This window comes from Phyllobates terribilis, unplaced genomic scaffold (genome assembly GCF_046119375.1).
Source record: "Phyllobates terribilis strain yellow unplaced genomic scaffold, ASM4611937v1 Scaffold_2__4_contigs__length_985480577, whole genome shotgun sequence".
NCBI classification, from domain to species: domain Eukaryota; kingdom Metazoa; phylum Chordata; class Amphibia; order Anura; family Dendrobatidae; genus Phyllobates; species Phyllobates terribilis.
Window position 1 is genome coordinate 910,097,934 of NW_027362762.1, and position 19,962 is coordinate 910,117,895.

General features: G+C 39.9%; 1 protein-coding gene across 2 annotated transcripts in view; it reads left to right on the forward strand.

The window, feature by feature from the left end:
- CHODL (chondrolectin) overlaps window positions 1-19,962 on the forward strand; it is a 161,964-nt gene that overhangs the window by 123,446 nt on the left and 18,556 nt on the right. For both annotated transcript variants that reach the window (XM_073670814.1, XM_073670813.1), the window contains exon 2: window positions 6,276-6,588. In XM_073670814.1, coding sequence (XP_073526915.1) covers window positions 6,276-6,588 — 313 coding nt within the window. The remainder of the gene's footprint in view (window positions 1-6,275; window positions 6,589-19,962) is intronic.

The window sequence follows — 19,962 nt, forward strand, 5'->3', positions numbered from 1 at the left end:
TGATGAAGAAGAGTATAAAACGTAATTGACAACATTGTAGAGCATGAGAATTGGGACAGGTCCTGAATACATTAGACTGTGATGAGCATGCACCGTAAGCAGATTTAAGTTTTTGTGGTGGATTATGACAACAAACCCATGCTTTTCTACAGATAGAAACCTTTGTCAGCCCATTTAAAAAATAAGTTTCACCTCAGTCATTAAACAGGTAGTCTAGCCTAATAATATTGATGACCTGCAGTGGGGAAAATAAGTATTTCATACACTGGCAATTTTGCAAGTTTTCCCACCTACAAAGAATGGAGAGGTCATTAATTGTTGTGGTAGGTACACTTCACCTGTGAGAGACAGAATCTAAAAAGAAAAACTAGAAAATCACATTGTTTGATTTTTAAATAACTAAAATTGCATTTTATTGCATGAAATAAGTATCTGATCACCTACCAACGAGCAAGAATTCTGGCTCTCACAGACCTGTTAGTTTTTCTTTAAGATGCCCTCCTACCCTGCTCTTGTTACCTGTATTAATTGCACCTGTTTGAACTTGTTACCTGAATAAATTACATCTGTTCCCAAACTCAATCAATCATACTCCAACCTCTCCAACATGGCCAAGACTAAAGAGCTGTCCAAGGACACCAGGGACAAAATTGTAGACCTGCACAAGGCTGGGGTTGGCTACAGGGCAATAGGCAAGCAGCTTGGTGAGAAGGCAACAACTGTTGGCACAATTATTAGAAAATGGAAGAAACGCAAGATGACTGTCAATCTAGGGCTTCTGGTCAATGACCTGAAGAGAGCTAGGACCACAGTCTCAAACATTACCATTAGTAGCACACTACAACGTCATGGATTAAATTCTTGCAAGGCACGCAAAGTCGCCCTACTCCAGCCAGCACATGTCCAGGCCTGTTTGAAGTCCACCAATGACCATCTAAATGATCTAGAGGAGGCATGGGAGACAGTCATGTGGTCAGATGAGACCAAAATAGAATTTTTTGGTATCAACTTCACTCATCATGTTTAGAGGAAGAAGAAGGATGAGTACAACCCCAAGAACAGCGTCCGAACAGTGAATCATGGAGGAGGAAACATCATACTTTGTGGTGCTTTTCTGTAAATGGGACAGGACAACTGCACTGTATTGAAGGGAGGATGGATGGGGTCATGTATGGCGAGATTTAGCCCAATAACCTCCTTCCCTCAGTAAGAGCATTGAAGATGGGTCGTAACTGGGTCTTCCAACATGACAATGACCCAAAACACACAGCCAGGAAACTAAGGAGTGGCTCCCTAAGAAGCATTTCAAGGTCTTGGAGTGGCCTAGCTAGTCTCCAGACCTGAATCCAATAGAAAATCTTTGGAGCAAGCTGTAACTCAATATAGCCAGCGACATCCCCGAATCCAGAAAGATCTGAAGAATATTTGTATGGAGAAGTGAGCCAAAATCCCTGCTGCAGTGTGTCCAAACTTGGTCAAGAACTACAGGAAACGTTTGACCTCATAGAATCATAGAATGGTAGACTTGGAGGGGACCTCCAGTTTTATCTGGTCCAAACCCATGCTCAGTGCAGGATTCACTAAACAATTTCAGACAGATGTCTGTCTAGCCTCATGTTTGAAGACTTCCAAGGAAGGAAGGAGAACTCATCACCTCTTGTGGCAGCCTGTTCCTCTCGTTAATCTCTCTCACTGTCAAAAAGTTTTTTCTAATATCTAATCTGTATCTTCTCCCATTCAGTTTCATCCCATTGCTTCTAGTCTTTCTTTGTGAAAATGAGAATAAGAATGATCCCTCTACAGTGTGACAGCCCTTGAGATATTTGTAGACAGCTATTAAGTCTCCTCTTAATCTTCTCTTTTGCAAACTAAACATTCCCAAATCCTCTAATCGTTCCTCATAGGACATTGTTTGCAGACCTGTCACCATTCTGGTCGCTCTTCTCTGAACTTGCTCCAGTTTCTTCATGTTTTTTTTTAACATGTGTTGCCCAGAACTGGACACAGTATTCCAGATGAGGTCTGACCAAAGAGGAGTAGAGCAAAATAATTACTTCACGTGATCAAAACTGTATGCGTCTGTTAATGCAACCCAGAACTGTGTTTGCTTTTTTTGCTGCTGCATCACACTGTTGACTCATCTTCAGTCTGTGGTCTATTTGTATACCCAAGTCTTTTTCACATGTACTGTTGCTTAGCTCTATTCCTCCCATTCTGTTTATGCTTTTTTCATTTTTCTTGCCCAGATGTAGGTCTTTGCATTTCTCCTTGTTAAAAACCATTCAGTTAATTGCTGCCCACAGTTCCAGTTTGTTTAGATCTTTTTGAATCCTCTCTTTCTCTTCTAACCTCTGTAATTGCAAACAAAGATTTCTGTACCAAATATTAAGTTCTGTTTTTCTATTCTATCAAATACTTATTTCAGGCAATAAAATGCAAATTAAGTATGTAAAAATCATACAATGTGATCTTCTGGATTTTTTTTTAAGATTCTGTCTCTCCCAATTGAAGTGTATCTACAATAAAAATTACAGACCCCTCTACACTTGCAAAATGGGTCGTGTATCAAATACTTATTTTCCCCATTGTATATAACAGATAGGTCATCAATATCAGACTGGTGAGGGCCCAAGACTCAGCACCCCAATAATCAGCTGTTTTCAGTTCTGGCACAATAAACATAGCTGAAACAACACAGCGTCATACACTGCAACTGAGCTTCTAGTCTATCAGCAAATAAAAAAGCAAAACCAGTGATTCTAATGACACTACACTCCTTTTTTTATACATAAATCTAAACCTACAGAAACAGCACAAAACAAGTAAAAAAAAAGTTGCAAAAACTTGAGAAATATGATGAAGAGCAAAGAAAAATTTAACTTTCCAAATGTTGCAAAACACGTAAAAAAATATATGAATACTTACCTCCTAAATTTACAATATCTATTAATATGCAGATTTTGGTCCAAGTTACAACAATTCACAATTTTTGATATAATAAAAAGGATCCATATTTCTAAGACATTTGTCTGTGGTGATTAGTGATCTGTTAGTGAAATAGTAAGAGGCAGAAATCCAGCCATGAATAAAAGCTAATGGTGATATAAAGCATTCTGTCTCAGCCATTAGTCTGGCATTTTACCAATGATCATCATAATTACCATTCATCACTGTTGGATTTTTATGGCACACATGTTAATAATAATTATGATGCACCTATTGATGGCGGGAGGATAATTAATGTTAATACTTTGTCAAAGGGTCTGAAGAGAATGACTACTCCCCTTTTTTTCAAGGAAGAGTAATAGTTAAATTTGGGAAATATCAGAATATAAAATGGAAGTAGATAGGGTCTCTCACCTTTCTCAGCTTACTTTTCATATCTTGCAAGTATTATATATTTTTTTTCAGAAATATTGGAACTTGCAGTAGTTAAAGTGGACCTGTCAAACCAGATTTTCCAATACCAATGCAAACTGCACATATTATATCATAGATATCTCGGAAAATACTTTGAAAATCAGGTCAGAATAGCTGTAAAATCCTGATATTAGGATTCCTATTTTATAAGTACAGCTATAGAATTAAAAAGCACATGAGTCCAAGTGTATTCAAGCTGCAGCTTGTACTGAGCAGTGTGAGATCACAGCAGGGAGGAGGGACACTGAGAAGTTGAGATTGAGTTTACATTTTCAGAAAGGTTTGGTTCCAACTTCACCAGGTCTTAGACATCTATTGAACCCCGATACAATTTCTCTGCCAATATGAAATTTACATGCACCAAAATGGTTGCCCACGCATGCGCAGTAGCATTTCTAGGCAACCAAATGATGCTACTGCCCATGCGTATGCGTGGGCGGCCATTTAGGGAAATGTAAATTTCATATTGGCAGAGAAATTACACAGGCAATATTTAAAATAGTAGGCAGGTCACTGAAAGCACAGTGACCAGTCAGTTGCCAGTGATAGGCATACATAATGAGTTCACCAGTTACAGCCCCTCCCCAAATTCCCGCCCCAGAGCTCATTATGGCAGAACTGAAAATAAAGATTATAAAAGAACCACTGGACAGATTTCATCAACAAAGGTATCATTTTATTCGGTGTAACGGCGCCCACCTGACAGTGTGTGTGGTTTACTAAGCACAATCCTGCTGACAGGTGTGCTTTAATGGTTAAAGAAAGTTCAGAACTTTGTAGAAAAAAAAGATGTGGTTTATGTTACCATTTTCTGAGGGCTATTCATTTTTAATCTTTCTGTCAATGAAGCTGTTTAGGACTTTTTTTTGTTTGATAAGCTGATTCTAGCAGCCACTGATATTGGAGGCATGTGCTGGCTGTGTAAAACAGCCAACACCTGCCATGAATGGCTCAGCTTCGGTGCCAGGACAATGATGTACATGTACATTGTAGTGCGTGAAGGAGTAAATGAAAATAAGTAAAGGAATATAAACCCAGGCAAGCATCTACACACTGCTGTTTGAAGGTCTTCATCCCCATCAAAGTTTGGCCGGCTTGTGTTAAGCTCTGAAATCACTGACCTTTGCCATATGCTTATTAACCCTTTTCCTTCATAGGAGAGTGAGACGGAAGCTTCATAAAGGACAAAGCTATCCATTTTTTATATTTCTTGGGCAATCTTAAGTTTCTATTGCCCGGCCTCACACTGCATCAAGTTAACGTTATCTCAATGTTGCATGAGATTAGAAAAAGTTATCAGCTTTTCTCCGGAGATTGCCTCACCCTTGTCTCTGGTATTGCAACATATTATATTGAAGTTTATAGTGCGAAACCACAATGCCAGACACAACTTATATACAAGAGTGGTGCTATTTCTGGTGGAAAGTAGATATCTTTCTTTGTAACCATATTCTACTTTTTTTGAAATAAATCAAGCCATACTAAAACTTCAGAAATTGTTCATTATTGATGAGGGACCGATCAGGAAAAGTAGGATTATATGATGCCTATTGCAGATCTTGATACTTAGCAGTTTTCTGCTCCGGATCATAGATGGGGTCTCAGGCAAGAAACTCTCCTTTATGATGTCCCCAATGTCTAATAGGGAAATAGCATTTTTTTGTATGATGAAAATTTTATTTTATTGTATTTTTTTTTGCATTTCTCTCAAAATGGTGAAATTAATTATATGCTAACTTTTTGCCTTTTAAAATGGCTCCAAGACAAACTACAGAATCAACGTAAAATAATTGTGAAATGTGGGCAAGGAAAAGCAAAGAAAAAAATACAGAACTAATATTTACTAGTGTTGAGCGAGCATGCTCGACACTGCTTGGTACTCGCCCGAGCATCTCACTACTCGGGATGTTCGGCGAGCACCGAGCATTTCCGGGTTACTTGGGCGGGAGCTCGGGTCTCCGCCCTGCATGTTTGGCGCTCTTTACAGAGCCAATGAACATGCAGGGATTGCCAGCCAGTCACTGTAATGCTGCAGCCATGTTGGTTGTGGGCATTACAGTAATTGGCTGGCCACACAGCGTCACCTCGAGTATTTAAAACCGGGCGCCGCCATCTTGGACACAGTCGCTCCAGATCAGACAGTGTAGGGAGAGTGCTGCTGAGCTAGGGAGAGATTTATACTGCGAAATAGGTAGTGTAGGGTCTCTAAAGCCTGCAAAATCAAACAAACAGTCCTTCTGAGGACTAATATCCATCCCAGATATCAGGCAGGCAGGCTGTATAGGAGACGCAGTGGTTATACCAGCAAACACTGCATTACAGTCCTGTGTGCTGCCCCTGCTCAAATTGCTAGACTTAGCCCCAGGTCTCAGGGGCCAGGAAAAATCTTTTTTTTTCATCTAAATCCTCTTTTTTTTTTTTGGAAAGGATGTTCCTTAACATATTTCACAGGAAAACAGTTTCAGTTTTGTTTTTGAACGTTTTATTGTGAGCCCGTAAAAGTGGCTTAATACCTCTGACCACGTTGTTGACAGCAGTGACCTGGGGGTCAGAAATGCTTCCTGGGGCGATACCCATGCTGTCCCCATGTCTTTTGAGCACTGTCACTATCGTTTTGGGCACTTTTTAGGCTTTCTACAGACTGCCAGGGGTGCCGCCGCAAAAATGCTCGGGTCTCCCATAGACTAACATTGGGCTCGTTGCTCAGGTCGAGCACTCGAGTATCACGGTGAGCTCGGCCCGAGCTTCGAGCACCTGAGCATTTTAGTGCTCGCTCAACACTAATATTTACCGTAGTGGTAGTGAAATACATGTTAAATGTGATCCACAATTATTCTAAATTTTTTTTTTTACAGGTCGGAAGGTTTGCTATGCAGATTATAAACATCCATGTTACAAAATTGCTTATTTCCAAGACTTGACAGCGCGGGTTGGATACCATCAGGCACGTGAGGTTTGTGAAGGGGAAGGAGGCCATCTTCTGAGCATTGAAAGTGAAGCAGAGCAAAAACTCATCGAAAGAATGCTGCAAAATCTCACAAATTCAGGTTCCGGAAAATCTGATGGGGATTTCTGGATTGGACTCTCAAGGAATCGAGAATCCATGTCTTCATCTAGTGCATGTCCAGACCTCTATAGGTGGGATGATGGAAGCATCTCCCGGTTCAGGTAATTATCAATGGGCCTCATATACTAAACTAGGAAAGGGCCATGAATCATATCATAACTACTGGTATTTACTAGAAATGAGAGAATTTGCTAATATTTTTTTTCAGGTAAATTCCCTGAAATCACGTGGCATATTCAATTTGGTCCAATAAAAGTGAAAGGGAATTTGCTATGATTTCCAAAATATCAGACATACCTGTGTTAGTTCATACTTGTGGATTGGGCAGCATGTATCAGCTGTCAGGTTCTCTTTAAGCTTCCATCTCACATAGCCAATGTGGGGGAAAGGGACAAGGATTAGCTCTACTCTAATGTGTTAGTTGTATTCACACTACAGTAGAGTTGACAGCTCATTGAGAAGACAACTTCAAATGTGTTTGTAAAGAGACGGGGTTCAGCTCTGCTGTACTGTGTTAGTTATAATCACACACAGCTCCGCAGTGAGATCAGGAGAGCAGACTCTCAGTAGTGTCATGCTTCACACTGGTAAGACCCCTTTAATGTAAAAATAAACCCTGGAGGCAGATTTAGGGAGATCTACAGTTTGTCCGGCCCAGCTCATTTACATATTAACAAAAACATGGATTTCTCTGAAATAAGACGTCTGGTCGTAGATATCAAGGTACCATTTTATTCAGCTTTCTAAGACCTACATGCCTATATAGACAGCTTGGGAGGGTTGATCCTACTGACAGATTTCCTATAAATTTCAATTCAATGTGCCTCACATGCCAATAAAATGCTCTGAGGTGTTTCCAAACTGAAAACCATATTAAACAGAATGATGGGTTTAAAGTAATATACCTACCTGTCTTAGGTTCTTACCTGGTTCTTTACGCCATCTCCTAGCTCTTTGCAACTCCAAGTTCTCTGCACTGGTGTTTAGTCCTTTCAGCACATAGAACAACAGATTCATTGATGTGTAATGCCTCCCATGTGACTGTGTGGGTCTCAGCAATGAAAGGATATAGGAATGATTCATGTGGAGAACCAGAAGTTGAGGCTGAGGTGTTGAAGAGAGTCAAGTGAGGACCTAGAACAGGCGAGTATTATTTTTTTTTATTTGATCCTCCCAGGATTCACAAAAATCCAGCAAATTCAAATCAAATTCTGAAAATTTTGGATTTACTGGAATCCAAAATTTTTGGAAAATTTGTAACAAAACTGATTTTTAACAAAATTGAATTCACTTATCTTTATTCTTGTAGTCAAAATAGTACAAAAATGTTGTGCCACTTGGCAAATATGAGTAGTAACAAAGTTTAGTGGACTCATAGTAGTGAGTCTAATTTATCTAATGGGGTACAGCCCTTCACTTATTAGGTCTTTGAATTACTGTTGTGTACACGGGCATGTCAGTCACTATAAAGAGGGGCGGGAGAAGGCGAAGGTGCTCTCCTTATAAACATATGGGGCTTTTAACTATAAGTCCACTGTATTCTGTCACAATCTGCAACAAATTCAGCTGTGTACTGAACAGCATGCTTTGTCTTGTACAGACCCGAATCTGCTGCTCTTACATAGGGCAGCATATAAGCTGACGGATCTGCTTTTACTAGGTCAATTAGTGCATTCATTGTACCATAATAACTTAATTGAGCTTATTATATCAAGTTATTAAGAAATTCTTACAACTGCAGAGATGGAAAGCAGATTCCTGCTGCCTCATTCAGCGATTAACCACTAAACACTTATTTTTAGAACAATTTAACAAATATATGTTTTTCATTTTAACATTTGGAAACGAGCAGTAAAGGAGAAATGAACGGGACCCGGAGATTATTTCATAGGATGTTTTAATGCAGTTTCCTATAGAGTGACACATTCTAGCTCGGTGTATGTATTTTGCAGCTATATTTATACTGAATTTCCTTTAACTTACATTGTATGTCAGCTATAGATTATGCTAAATATGAAATTATAAAAACATACTTGCTGTATTTTAGAAATAGTGATATTGCTCTTGTATTCAGTATAAAAGCTTATCTTCATTAACTTTAAGGAAGTCTAACTGTAATACCAACCACTACCCATGGACAAGAGTGGCGCTGTGAGATCGAAGCAGTAGATATACTTTGATACCAAAAATTAGCCCCAGACGAAAGGCTGCTAATCAATATAGTTATGAAGCATTTACAGCAGACTTAAAAGAAAACTTTGAATTTATAATTTAAAAAAAAACAATAAAATTAGTAGAAAACACACACAAAACATGTATAATAGAAATAGCCCTTATCCCTGTATAGGAGAGGTGATAACAGTGGTTATGCGATTTCAGGACAATTAATATCCGTTTATTCAGTTACTTCACCTAGCCAACATCAATCTCCTGTTCAGAGACAACACTATACAGTGGTGGCCAAAAGTATTGGCACCCCTGCAATACTGTCAGATAATACTCAGCTTCTTCCTGAAAATGATTGCAATCACAAATTCTTTGGTATTATTATCTTCATTTAATTTGTCTTCAATGAAAAAATACAAATAGAATTGTCCTAAAGCCAAATTGGATATAATTCCACACCAAACCTAAAAAAGGGGGTGGACAAAAGTATTGGCACTGTTTGAAAAATTATGTGATGCTTCTCTAATTCGTGTAATTAGCAGCACCTGTAACTTACCTGTGGCACCTAACAGGTGTTGGCAATAACTAAATCACACTTGCAGGCAGTTAACATGGATTAAAGCTGACTCAACCTCTGTCCTGTGTCCTTGTGTGTACCACATTGAGCATGGAGAAAAGAAAGAAGACCAAAGAACTGTCTGAGGACTTGAGAAACCAAATTGTGAGGAAGCATGAGCAATCTCAAGGCTACAAGTCCATCTCCAAAGACCTGAATGTTCCTGTATCTTCCGTGTGCAGTGTCATCAAGAAGTTTAAAGCCCATGGCACTGTGGCTAACCTCCCTAGATGTGGACGGAAAAGAAAAATTGACGAGAGATTTCAATGCAAGATTGTGCGGATGGTGGATAAAGAACTTCGACTAACATCCAAACAAGTTCAAGCTGCCCTGCAGTCTGAGGGTACAACAGTGTCAACCCGTACTATCTGTCGGCATCTGAATGAAAAGGGACTGTATGGTAGGATACCCAGGAAGACCCCACTTCTTACCCCGAGACATAAAAAAGCCAGGCTGGAGTTTGCCAAAACTTACCTGAGAAAGCCTAAAACGTTTTGGAAGAATGTTCTCTGCTCAGATGAGACAAAAGTAGAGTTTTTTGGCAAAAAGCATCAATATAGAGTGTACAGGAAAAAAAAAGAGGCATTCAAACAAAAGAACACGGTCCCTACAGTCAAACATGGCGGAGGTTCCCTGATGTTTTGGGGTTGCTTTGCTGCCTCTGGCACTGGACTGCTTGACCGTGTGCAAGGCATTATGAAGTCTGAAGACTACCAACAAATTTTGCAGCATAATGTAGGGCCCAGTGTGAGAAAGCTGAGTCTCCCTCAGAGGTCATGGGTCTTCCAGCAGGACAATGACCCAAAACACTCTTCCAAAAGCACTATAAAATGGTTTGAGAGAAAGCACTGGAGACTTCTAAGGTGGCCAGCAATGAGTCCAGACCTGAATCCCATAGAACACCTGTGGAGAGATCTCAAAATGGCAGTTTGGAGAAGGCACCCTTCAAATATCAGGGACCTGGAGCAGTTTGTCAAAGAAAAATGGTCTACAATTCCAGCAGAGCATTGTAAGATACTCATTGATGGTTACCGGAAGCGGTTGTTCGCAAGTATTAGGCTGAGAGTGCCAATACTTTTGTCTTGCCCATTTTTGGAGTTTTGTGTGAAATGATCAATGATTTGATTTTTGCTTCATTCTCTTTTGTGTTTTTTCCTTGCAAGCAAATTAAATGAAGATAATAATACCAAAGAATTTGTGATTGCAATCATTTTCAGGAAGAAACTGAGTATTATCTAACAGAATTGCAGGGGTGCCAATACTTTTGGCCACCACTGTATATTCATAAGGTGAAGAGTGAAAAAAGGAACAGGCTCACCAGTCCCGTAGCATGGGTTGTCCTATCCACAGCTTCTCAAATCGCCCGGATGGTTATCAATAGTTGACCCTGTCAGACCTTGTTTTACTGGCTGACCCTAGGAACCCATGACTCCTGCCCTTACAAGGGCAGTCCACAGCTGACCCTCAATTGCTAGTCAGCCCTAATTCGTGCCTCCCGACGCGTTTCCTCATCATTGGGTGATTCATAAAGAAGGCAGCAATGCATTTCTAATCTCACAAAAACTATATCATTTTATAAAATTATATGATAAAAATGGTTTATGTTTGTTATTACAGTTTTCACTTAAGTTATTATTTATTATTATTATTATTATTATTATTATTATTATTATTAATATTATTATTATTTTAAAAACATTTAATTTCAGGGTTCTATAAATGTAAAGAGGATTCACATTCATATAATATAAATATAATACAAGTAGAATATTAAAAACTAACAAAGGCAGACTGGTTGAAAGGGGAGAGGGCCCTGCCTTCATGGATTTTGGGGAAGGAGAAGGTTGGTTAAGGCAGTGTTCCCCAACTCCAGTACTCAAAGCCCACCAACTGGTCATGTTTTTAGGATTTCCTTAGTTTCGCAGAGGTGATAATTGCATCACCTGCACAGGCAATAATTCCATCACCTGTGCAATACCAAAGAAATCCTGAAAACATGATCTGTTGGTGGGCCTTGAGGACTGGAGTTGGGGAACACTGGGCTAAGGGATTCGGTGGTAGTGTGGTGGCAGTGGGGTTATTGCAGGCTTTAGGCTTAACTGAGGAGATGAGTTTTCTGATTGTATCTGAAGATTTCAATGGAGGAAGACAACCTGATGTGTTGAGGCAATGAATTCTAGAGGATGGGAAATGCTTGGGAGAAGTCTTGGAGATGGTCGGGTGATGAACATACAAGGACAGAGGAAAGCATGAGATCTTTGGAAGACCAGAGATTACGTGTCAGGAGGTATCGGGAGATTAATTTGGACATGTATTTTCGAGACAAATTATGAATGGCCTTGTGAAACATTGGTACTGATATGATTTGAATTCACTGGGTAAATGGAATCCAGTGACAGTATTGGCAAAGGAAAGACGCAGAGGAGTAGCTAAGGGAAAGGTGGATTAATCAGTCAGCAGTAATTAATGGTGGATTAATCAGCAGAGTAAAGGACTGACTTTAGAGATGCAAGAGTGTTAGAAGAGACCACAGAGAAGGATGTTGCATTAGTTGAGTCCGGAAAGATGAGGGCATGTGTTAACATTTTTGTTGATTCAGGGTTGAGGAACGGATGGATTCTTTAAATGTTCTTGAGTTGGAGGTGGCAGCCAGTGGTAAGAGGTAGAATGTGTGGTTCCAAGGAAAGGTCAGCGTTAAAAGTTACACTGAGGTAGGGGCTTGTGATGCAGGGGAAAATGTGATGTGATTTACTGTGATGGATAGGTCTGTTAGGGGGATTGAGTGGGATGTAGGGAAGATGATGAGTTCGGTTTCGTCCACTTTAAGCTGGTATACAGGAAGGCACGGCAGGTGCAGACAGGTATGGCTAGTATACAGGAAGGCATGGCAGGTGCTGGCAGGCACAACTGGTATACAGGAAGGCACAGCAGGTGCTGACGGGAACAGCTGGTATACAGGAAGGCACAGCAGGTGCTGGCTGGCACTGGCAGGTACTGTTGGGTACAGTCAGGCACTGGAAGGAACAGGCAGATACCGGCAGGAACAGGCAGGTATACAAGGACAGGGGACTTGACAACTAGCAAGTGTGCAGAGAAATTGACAGAATACCTTGCTCAGGCACTCCAAACAGGTGAGGTGCCTTATATAATAAGTATCTCCAAGCCATTGGCTGGGGACACTTTAGGACTGTGCACACTGTCTCTTTAAAAGACCGGGAGCATGCACGCACCCTAAGTTCAATGACTGGGGATCTGCCGGATGTGCGCAGACCTCGGGAGATCACAGCAGCAGGAGGAAGCATGGGATGAGGGCCGGGGCAGTTAGTGAGTCGATGTCCCTGCCTGCGGAGAAGAAGATGGGAATCGTGCAGGGACGTCGGCGCTACATGTTGCCAATTGGTGTCATGGTTCGGTTTTGGGACTCAATCTGGTGACCTTTTGCTGTGTGGTTTGTTTCCCTCTCTGTTGAGCCATGGCCTGATTATTCTCTGTCCAAATGCTGATGGTTCTTTTGTCCTTGCTTTGCTTTTCTTGGTTTGCTTCACTTCTGGTGTTTTCCATTTTCTCTTTTGATTCTGTCCTATCACATTTTGGGATGGGCCTCATATAATCTCCTGTCACTGTGACTTTCTTTACTGGCTATACTTCTATGTAGATTGTGTTGGGAGTTCCAGCTCTTTAACTATGGATTATCTTGTTTGATTAACCCCAGTTGCCTTCCCTACGATCTGACTGTGAGTCCTCCTTCCTAGCACCCTTCCTTTTCATTTATGTTTGGGGGTCTGGGCGGTTTTTCACTTAGTCCATTTATTTTTTGGTTCTGCAAATTTTTCCCTGTCTACCATGTGTGAATATTTTTAGTTTCTTACCTTGGGTTCTCATGTTTTCCTGCACGCTCTCCTTTCCCTTTGTAGGATTTGTATTACGGCCTCCCCTCTGGTTCCTCAGGAGGTATGAGAAACCCCTCAATGGCCTTTTAGGCAGCCAGGTCCGTGGAGGTGTTTTTTAGTTGTGTGGTTAGGGGCTTTCCTAGTCTGTACAGGGACCAGTTGGATGCAGGTATGGTGTCTCTCTTTTTAAGTCCTTTCCTTGTACCATTACCTGTGTGAGTGTGTGAACACATTCATAACAATTGGGTGTAGTTGATTAATTTAATTAAAGTGGGGGGTTCTAATTAATAGTAGAACAGAGTTCAACTAGTGAGGTCATTGATTCTGTGAAGAAGCAAGTGTCAAGTATGACTCCTTTTAAAGGAGGAGGGCAAAAAATGTTGTACCTTCTGATTTTAGCCCTTGCTTAGTGAGTAAAATGGTTCATTCCAGAAAAATAAGTTTGATCAAGATGTTGACTGGAGAGTGAAAACCTATATACAGTGGGCGAAATAAATATTTGATCCCTTGCTGTTTTTGTAAGTTTGTCCACAGACAAAGACATGAACAGTCTATAATTTTAAGGGTAGGTTAATTTTAACATTGAGAGATAGAATATCCAAAAAAAAAACAAGAAAATCACATTGTATTTAATCCCCTACAAACCATTATGAGTTCTGGCTCCTACAGACCAGTTAGATGCTCCTAATCAACTCGTTGCCTGCATTAAAGACAGCTGTCTTATATAGTCACCTGTATAAAATTCTCCTGTCCACAGACTCAATTAATCAGTCAGACTCTAACCTCTACAACATGGGCAAGCGCAAAGAGCTTTCTAAGGATGTCAGGGACAAGATCATAGACCTGCACAAAGCTGGAATGAGCTAGAAAACCATAAGTAAGATGCTGGGTGAGAAGGAGACAACTGTTGGAGCAATAGTAAGAAAATGGAAAAAATACAAAATTACTGTCAATCGACATTGATCTGGGGCATCATGAAAAATCTCACCTTGTGGGGTATCCTTGATCAAGAGGAAGGCGAGAGATCAACCTAAAACTACACGGGGGGAATTGTTAATGATCTCCAGGCAGCTGGGTCCACAGTCATCAAGAAAACCATTGGCAACACTTTTCGCCTTAACGGTTTAAAATCTTGCAGTGCCCGCCAGGTCCCCCTGTTCAAGAAGGCACATGTGCAGGCCCGTCTGGAGTTTGCCAATGAACACCTGGATGATTCTGTGAGTTATTGGGAGAAGGTGCTGTGGTCAGATGAGACAAAAATTGAGCTCTTTGGCATTAACTCAACTCGCCGTGTTTGGAGGAAGAAGAAGGATGAGTACAACCCTAAGAACATCGCCCCAACCATGAAGCATGGTGGGGGAAACATTATACTTTGGGGGTGATTTTCTGCAAAGGGAACATGATGACTGCACCGTACTGAAGGGAAGATGGATGGGGTCATGTATTGCAAGATTTTGGCCAACAACCTCCTTCCCTCAGTAAGAGCATTGAAGATGGGTCGTGGATGGGTCTTCCAACAAGACAATGACCTAAAACATACAGCAAAGGAAACAAAGGAGCGGCTCAAAAAGAAGCACATTAAGGTCATGAAGTGGGCTAGCCATTCTCCAGACCTTAATCCCATAGAAAACTTATGGAGGGAGTTAAAGCTCCGAGTTGCCAAGCGACAGCCTCAACATCTAAATGATTTTGACATGATCTGCAAAGAGGAGTGTACCAAAATTCCTCCTGACATGTGCGCAACCCTCATCATCAACTACAATAAATGTCTGACTGCTGTGCTTGCCAACAAGGGTTTTGCCACCAAGTATTAAGTGTTGTTTGCCAGAGGTATCAAATGCTTATTTCTCACTGTAAAATGCAAATTAATTTATCTAATTTATACAATGTGATTTTCTTGATTTTTTTTTTGGATATTCTATCTCTCAATGTTAAAATTAACCTACCCTTAAAATTATAGACTGTTCATGTCTTTGTTAGTGGACAAACTTACAAAAACAGCAAGGAATCAAATACTTATTTCCCCCACTGTAGAAGTGCAGAAAATAATTTGATGCTCAGCTATAAAGATTTCCATTGCTTTAAAATGGCAAGCAAAACCCAAATCATTTGGTAGGGAAAGAAATAATACCATCTGCATAGATCATTAATTAACAAGAATGACAAAGATAATATAATTATGAGTACCAGGGAGGTCAAAGAAGATCTTCAGTTACATGAAGACAAACTATTTGCAATAAACCCTCGTATATTACCATTGAGACATTTGTTGAATAGGTTACAGTTTGCCAAAGGACATATGGACTGGCCTAAAGAGAAATGGTGCAACATTCTATGGACAGATGAGGGAAAGACTGCTCTTCTTGGGTCTAAAGGCCACAGACAGTTTGTGAGACGATTCATAAACACTGAATTCAAGCCACAGCTACACTGTGAAGATTGTAAAACATGGAGGTTCAAGCACAATTGTTTGGAGATGTTTCTCATTCTATGGAGTTAGGCCCATTGAATATATCAAAATACTGGAATAGGTCATGTTGCCTTATGCTGAAGAAGAAATGCCTTTGATATGGGCTTTTCAGCAGGACAACGACCCCAAAGCGAGCAACATCCTGGTTCCAGACCAGCAAGATTTTAGGTTTTTAACAGGGAAAAATGCAAAGTACTACATCTGGGCAATAAAAATGAAAAAAGCATATACAGAATGGGAGGAATAGAGCTAAGCAACAGTACATGTGAAAAAGACTTAGGTATACTAATAGATCATAGACTGAACATGAGTCAACAGTGTGATGCAGCAGCAAAAAAGGCAAATACAATTCTGGGATGTATTAACAGAAGCATACAGTCTAGATCACGTGAAGTCATTATCGGTCTTTACTCCTCTTTGGTCAGACCTCATCTGGAATACTGTGTACAGTTTTGGGCACCACATTTTAAAAAAGACATAGACAAACTGGAGCAAGTTCAGAGAAGAGCGACCAGAATGGTGACTGGTCTGCAAACCATGTCCTATGAGGAACGGTTGCAGGATTTGGGAATGTTTAGCTTGCAAAAAAGAAGACTGAGAGGAGACTTAATAGCTGTCTACAAATATGTCAAGGGCTGTCACATTGTAGAAGGATCATCTTTATTCTCATTTGCACAAGGAAAGACTAGAAGCAATGGGATGAAACTAAATGGGAGGAGACACAGATTAGATATTAGAAAAAACTTTTTGACAGTTAGGGTGATTAATGAGTGGAACAGGCTGCCACGAGAGGTGGTGAGTTCCCCTTCAATGGACGTCTTCAAACAGAGGCTGGACAGACATCTGTCTGAGATGATCTAGTGAATCCTGCTTTGAGCAGGGGGTTGGACCAGATGACCCAGGAGGTCCCTTCCAACTCTACCATTCTATGATTCTATGATTCTATGATTCTAAGATTGATGTTATGAAGAGGCCAGCCCCAGACCTCAATCAGATTGAACATTTGTGGAGTGACATCTAAAATTCTGTTTTTGATACATAACCTAAGATTACAAAAGATCTGTGGAATGTAGTGCAGTCCTGTCAGCTTGGGCCGGAATGTTAGTTGACTCCATCCCACACAGATGTAAAACATTTATCGGAAGTAAAAATTATAACTAAATATTAGTTTAGTGATTAATAGAAAAGTGAAGTCTTGAAACAAATTTCAGTTTAATATTAATATTCGAGTGTGTAAATGATAATATATTTTGAAACAAACAATTTGTAGTCAGGAATGGAGCGCTAGGTTCCTAGAGTTCTGGGGCATTTTTTCTTACTTTGCTCTAATCTGTCTATAACTATATAAAAGTCAACAAATGAGCATTATTATTTCCTTGTCAACAGGATGTTGAGTCAACATTGTTGGCAATGTCAGAGAGTGTGAAGGACACACCCTATGGACAAGGTGTTATGTACCTTCCTATAGTCCTGTGCCATCTGTCTATAATGTCAGGCACCAGCGCACTGCCTTGGTAAGAGATGCAGACAGTGGTGCTGATGTCATATCTAGGTTGTGCACTGTCTGTCCTGCCCGTGATTGCCATCCCTACACTGTATGTGGTAGGATGATGTGCTTTCCCTCGATCAACCCTTAGTTCCTTCTCCTCCTACTGGGCAGAGTAACTAAGATTTGTTATTTATAAATTAGACTTTGCTGCTGGACCGAAAATAATCAGGGTAATTTTTGGGGGGCTAATTATAGTGATCGGCAAACTTCCTATTAGTTCACATGTTGTCTCTGCCACTTATAAGCATTTATCACAGTTCCTGATGTATTATATTCCAGTTTGTGTATCCTGATTTTCAACCTGGCTTGTTAATCACTTCCATTTGCTTGACCATTGCATTAAAGGACTTCTGGACTTTACCTTGGACGTGACCTTGCGTTTTGATTTTATCTCTAACCTACTGGCTTGACCTTTGCTTTTCTCCTACCCTTCATCCTGCCTTCTGATTTTGTTGGCTTTAACCTGGGTATATACTAATCCCTCTGCCAACTCACTTCACTAGCCAGCAGCTATTCTGCGGAAGCAATCCAGGGTCTTTGACAGCGAAGTCAAGATCCCTGTATAGGGGTGAAAGGGTGAAAACCAAAGTGTTTCTTGAGATCTGCTACAAGTTGTGTCCATAACATAAGAAAAATGATGAGCTCTAGTTCTTCATTTATTCTTACATTTGCTGGAGGAATTTAACCTTTTAGCAACCCGATGGTTAGTCCTAAATGAGAAGACACTTATAGCCATTAATTCACCCTGTGTGCAAAATTGCTTTTCTTTTATTTCATGAGTTATTAAAATTATTTTTTTGGGGTTACACACAGGGCTATTATTTTCCCATTTTATATATGTTGTAATTGTATTAGAAAGTTAAAGGCAATGCAATGTGCCATCAGAAATTGACCTGTTGCTTAGACCAGGTATTTATGTATTAAATGTTGGCAATGGTTTTTTTTTCATATCACAATCTTTATTAAAAATAAAAATTAGAAACCTTGGAATTTCCACACAGATCACACTGGAGTTTTTTTAGGATCTAACTTCCGGTTGTTTCAGGAAATAACACAGCTGAAATAGACTCGGACCCCATCTTTTATACTTAAAAAATTAGTCTGAGACCCAAAAGTAAATCTCTATTAATAAATCTTTAAAAATTAATAACTTTTGTAATTTAAGTCATGGTAAAATTCCCGACCATTCACTCTGTACTGCAACGTAGGGTTCTGTTGATATTACCCACTTCCTGATGAGCATGTGACCGGTTCATTGTACAGGTTGGGTAGAAGGGGAAGCTGTGACATCCCTTATTGGGATTGATGGATAGTAGGTTATCAGCTGTGTTTAGAGGTGTCACCTATCATAATAATCCTACCTCTGATGATAATGAGCCTGAAGAAAACTCTTCCTAAAAGGGCAGGAAGTATGAATCTAAAATAACCACAGAAGCCCGTGTGAAAATTGCAAGATTATATATTTGGTTTTTTAATAATTGTGATATGGGAAAAAAATTGAAAAGATTTTTTTAAAAACATACATGTAAGACAAAATCTAGATTTATTTTAAATAGGTTATTTTCTGACAGCACATTCCCTTTAAACTGCCCTAACCCATTCCAGTGCATCTGTATGTAAAATTGCCACCTGCCGGTGAAAAATTAACATTACAAGTGAGATTTACAGCTTTATATACAGCAGTCCTATTAAAGTATAAATTGAAGAGAGAGATTTCTAGGTTTGTCTGTGCCCAACCCTCTCCTAATAACCATGTAAAAAAGTCACAGATAAGGCATGTGAATGTACGTATGTAATATGTGTATGGTTCTGTAAATGTATACGTGGGTATGTTTGTATGGCTTATAAGGTTACTCCCAACAATGAAGGTTATCACATATATACAGATAATATTTTGCCAATCTGACCACCGGGAACCCCATCAATTCCAAAAACAAGGCTCAAAAACACCCAGTCCGAATGAAGCATTGGTAGTGTTTCTGGAGAACGCCGAGTACAGAACTTGGAATATTCTCAGTGGTCCATAGACAATGAATGGACGGTCGGAATACAGAAGTCATCACGCATGCCTGACACTTCTCTATTCATTGTTTATGGGTCTGCCGGAAAAAAACATGTACAGCGCTCCCCTTTCTCCAGCAGTCCCATAGTCAATAAATGATGTAAGTGGTAGTGTTGAATATTTGCTGCAACCTATACATTTTCACAAGTCATTTCAGTGGATTCATGGGATCAGGGGTGATTGGAGCAGTGGAACCCACTTCAATCAACAAATTATCACCTTTCTGTGCAGGGGTGAAAAATTATCAAGTTGGGAAGACCCCTTTGGGTATATACAGTAGTTGTGTGCACATCTGTGAAGCCCACCTTTTGAGTAACAGTAATTCCGTTTTTGTTCTACTTTACATTTATAAACCTGGAAACTCAGAACAAACAATGGTTTAGGTTTCAACAGAGTATCAGAAACTGCGCTGTACATGCGTATATACATATACTTTTTGCTGTCATATATTATTGTAAATATCACTCATAAATATGTATATGCATTTCATAAGGAAATATACTTATTGACTTCAATGGGAGAGTGTTGTGGATATGCAATACAATTTGTGCAGAGTGGGAGAAGAGGTAATCTGTGGTGACTATCACTTATTGTGAATGGCAGGTAATGTGTTTTCTTTAGGCTATGTTCACACATCATGGTTTTTTCAGAGTTTTTTTATGCTTTTTTTATGCAAATCTTCAGCTGCGTTTTGCAGTACCAGCAAAGTCTATGAGATTCCA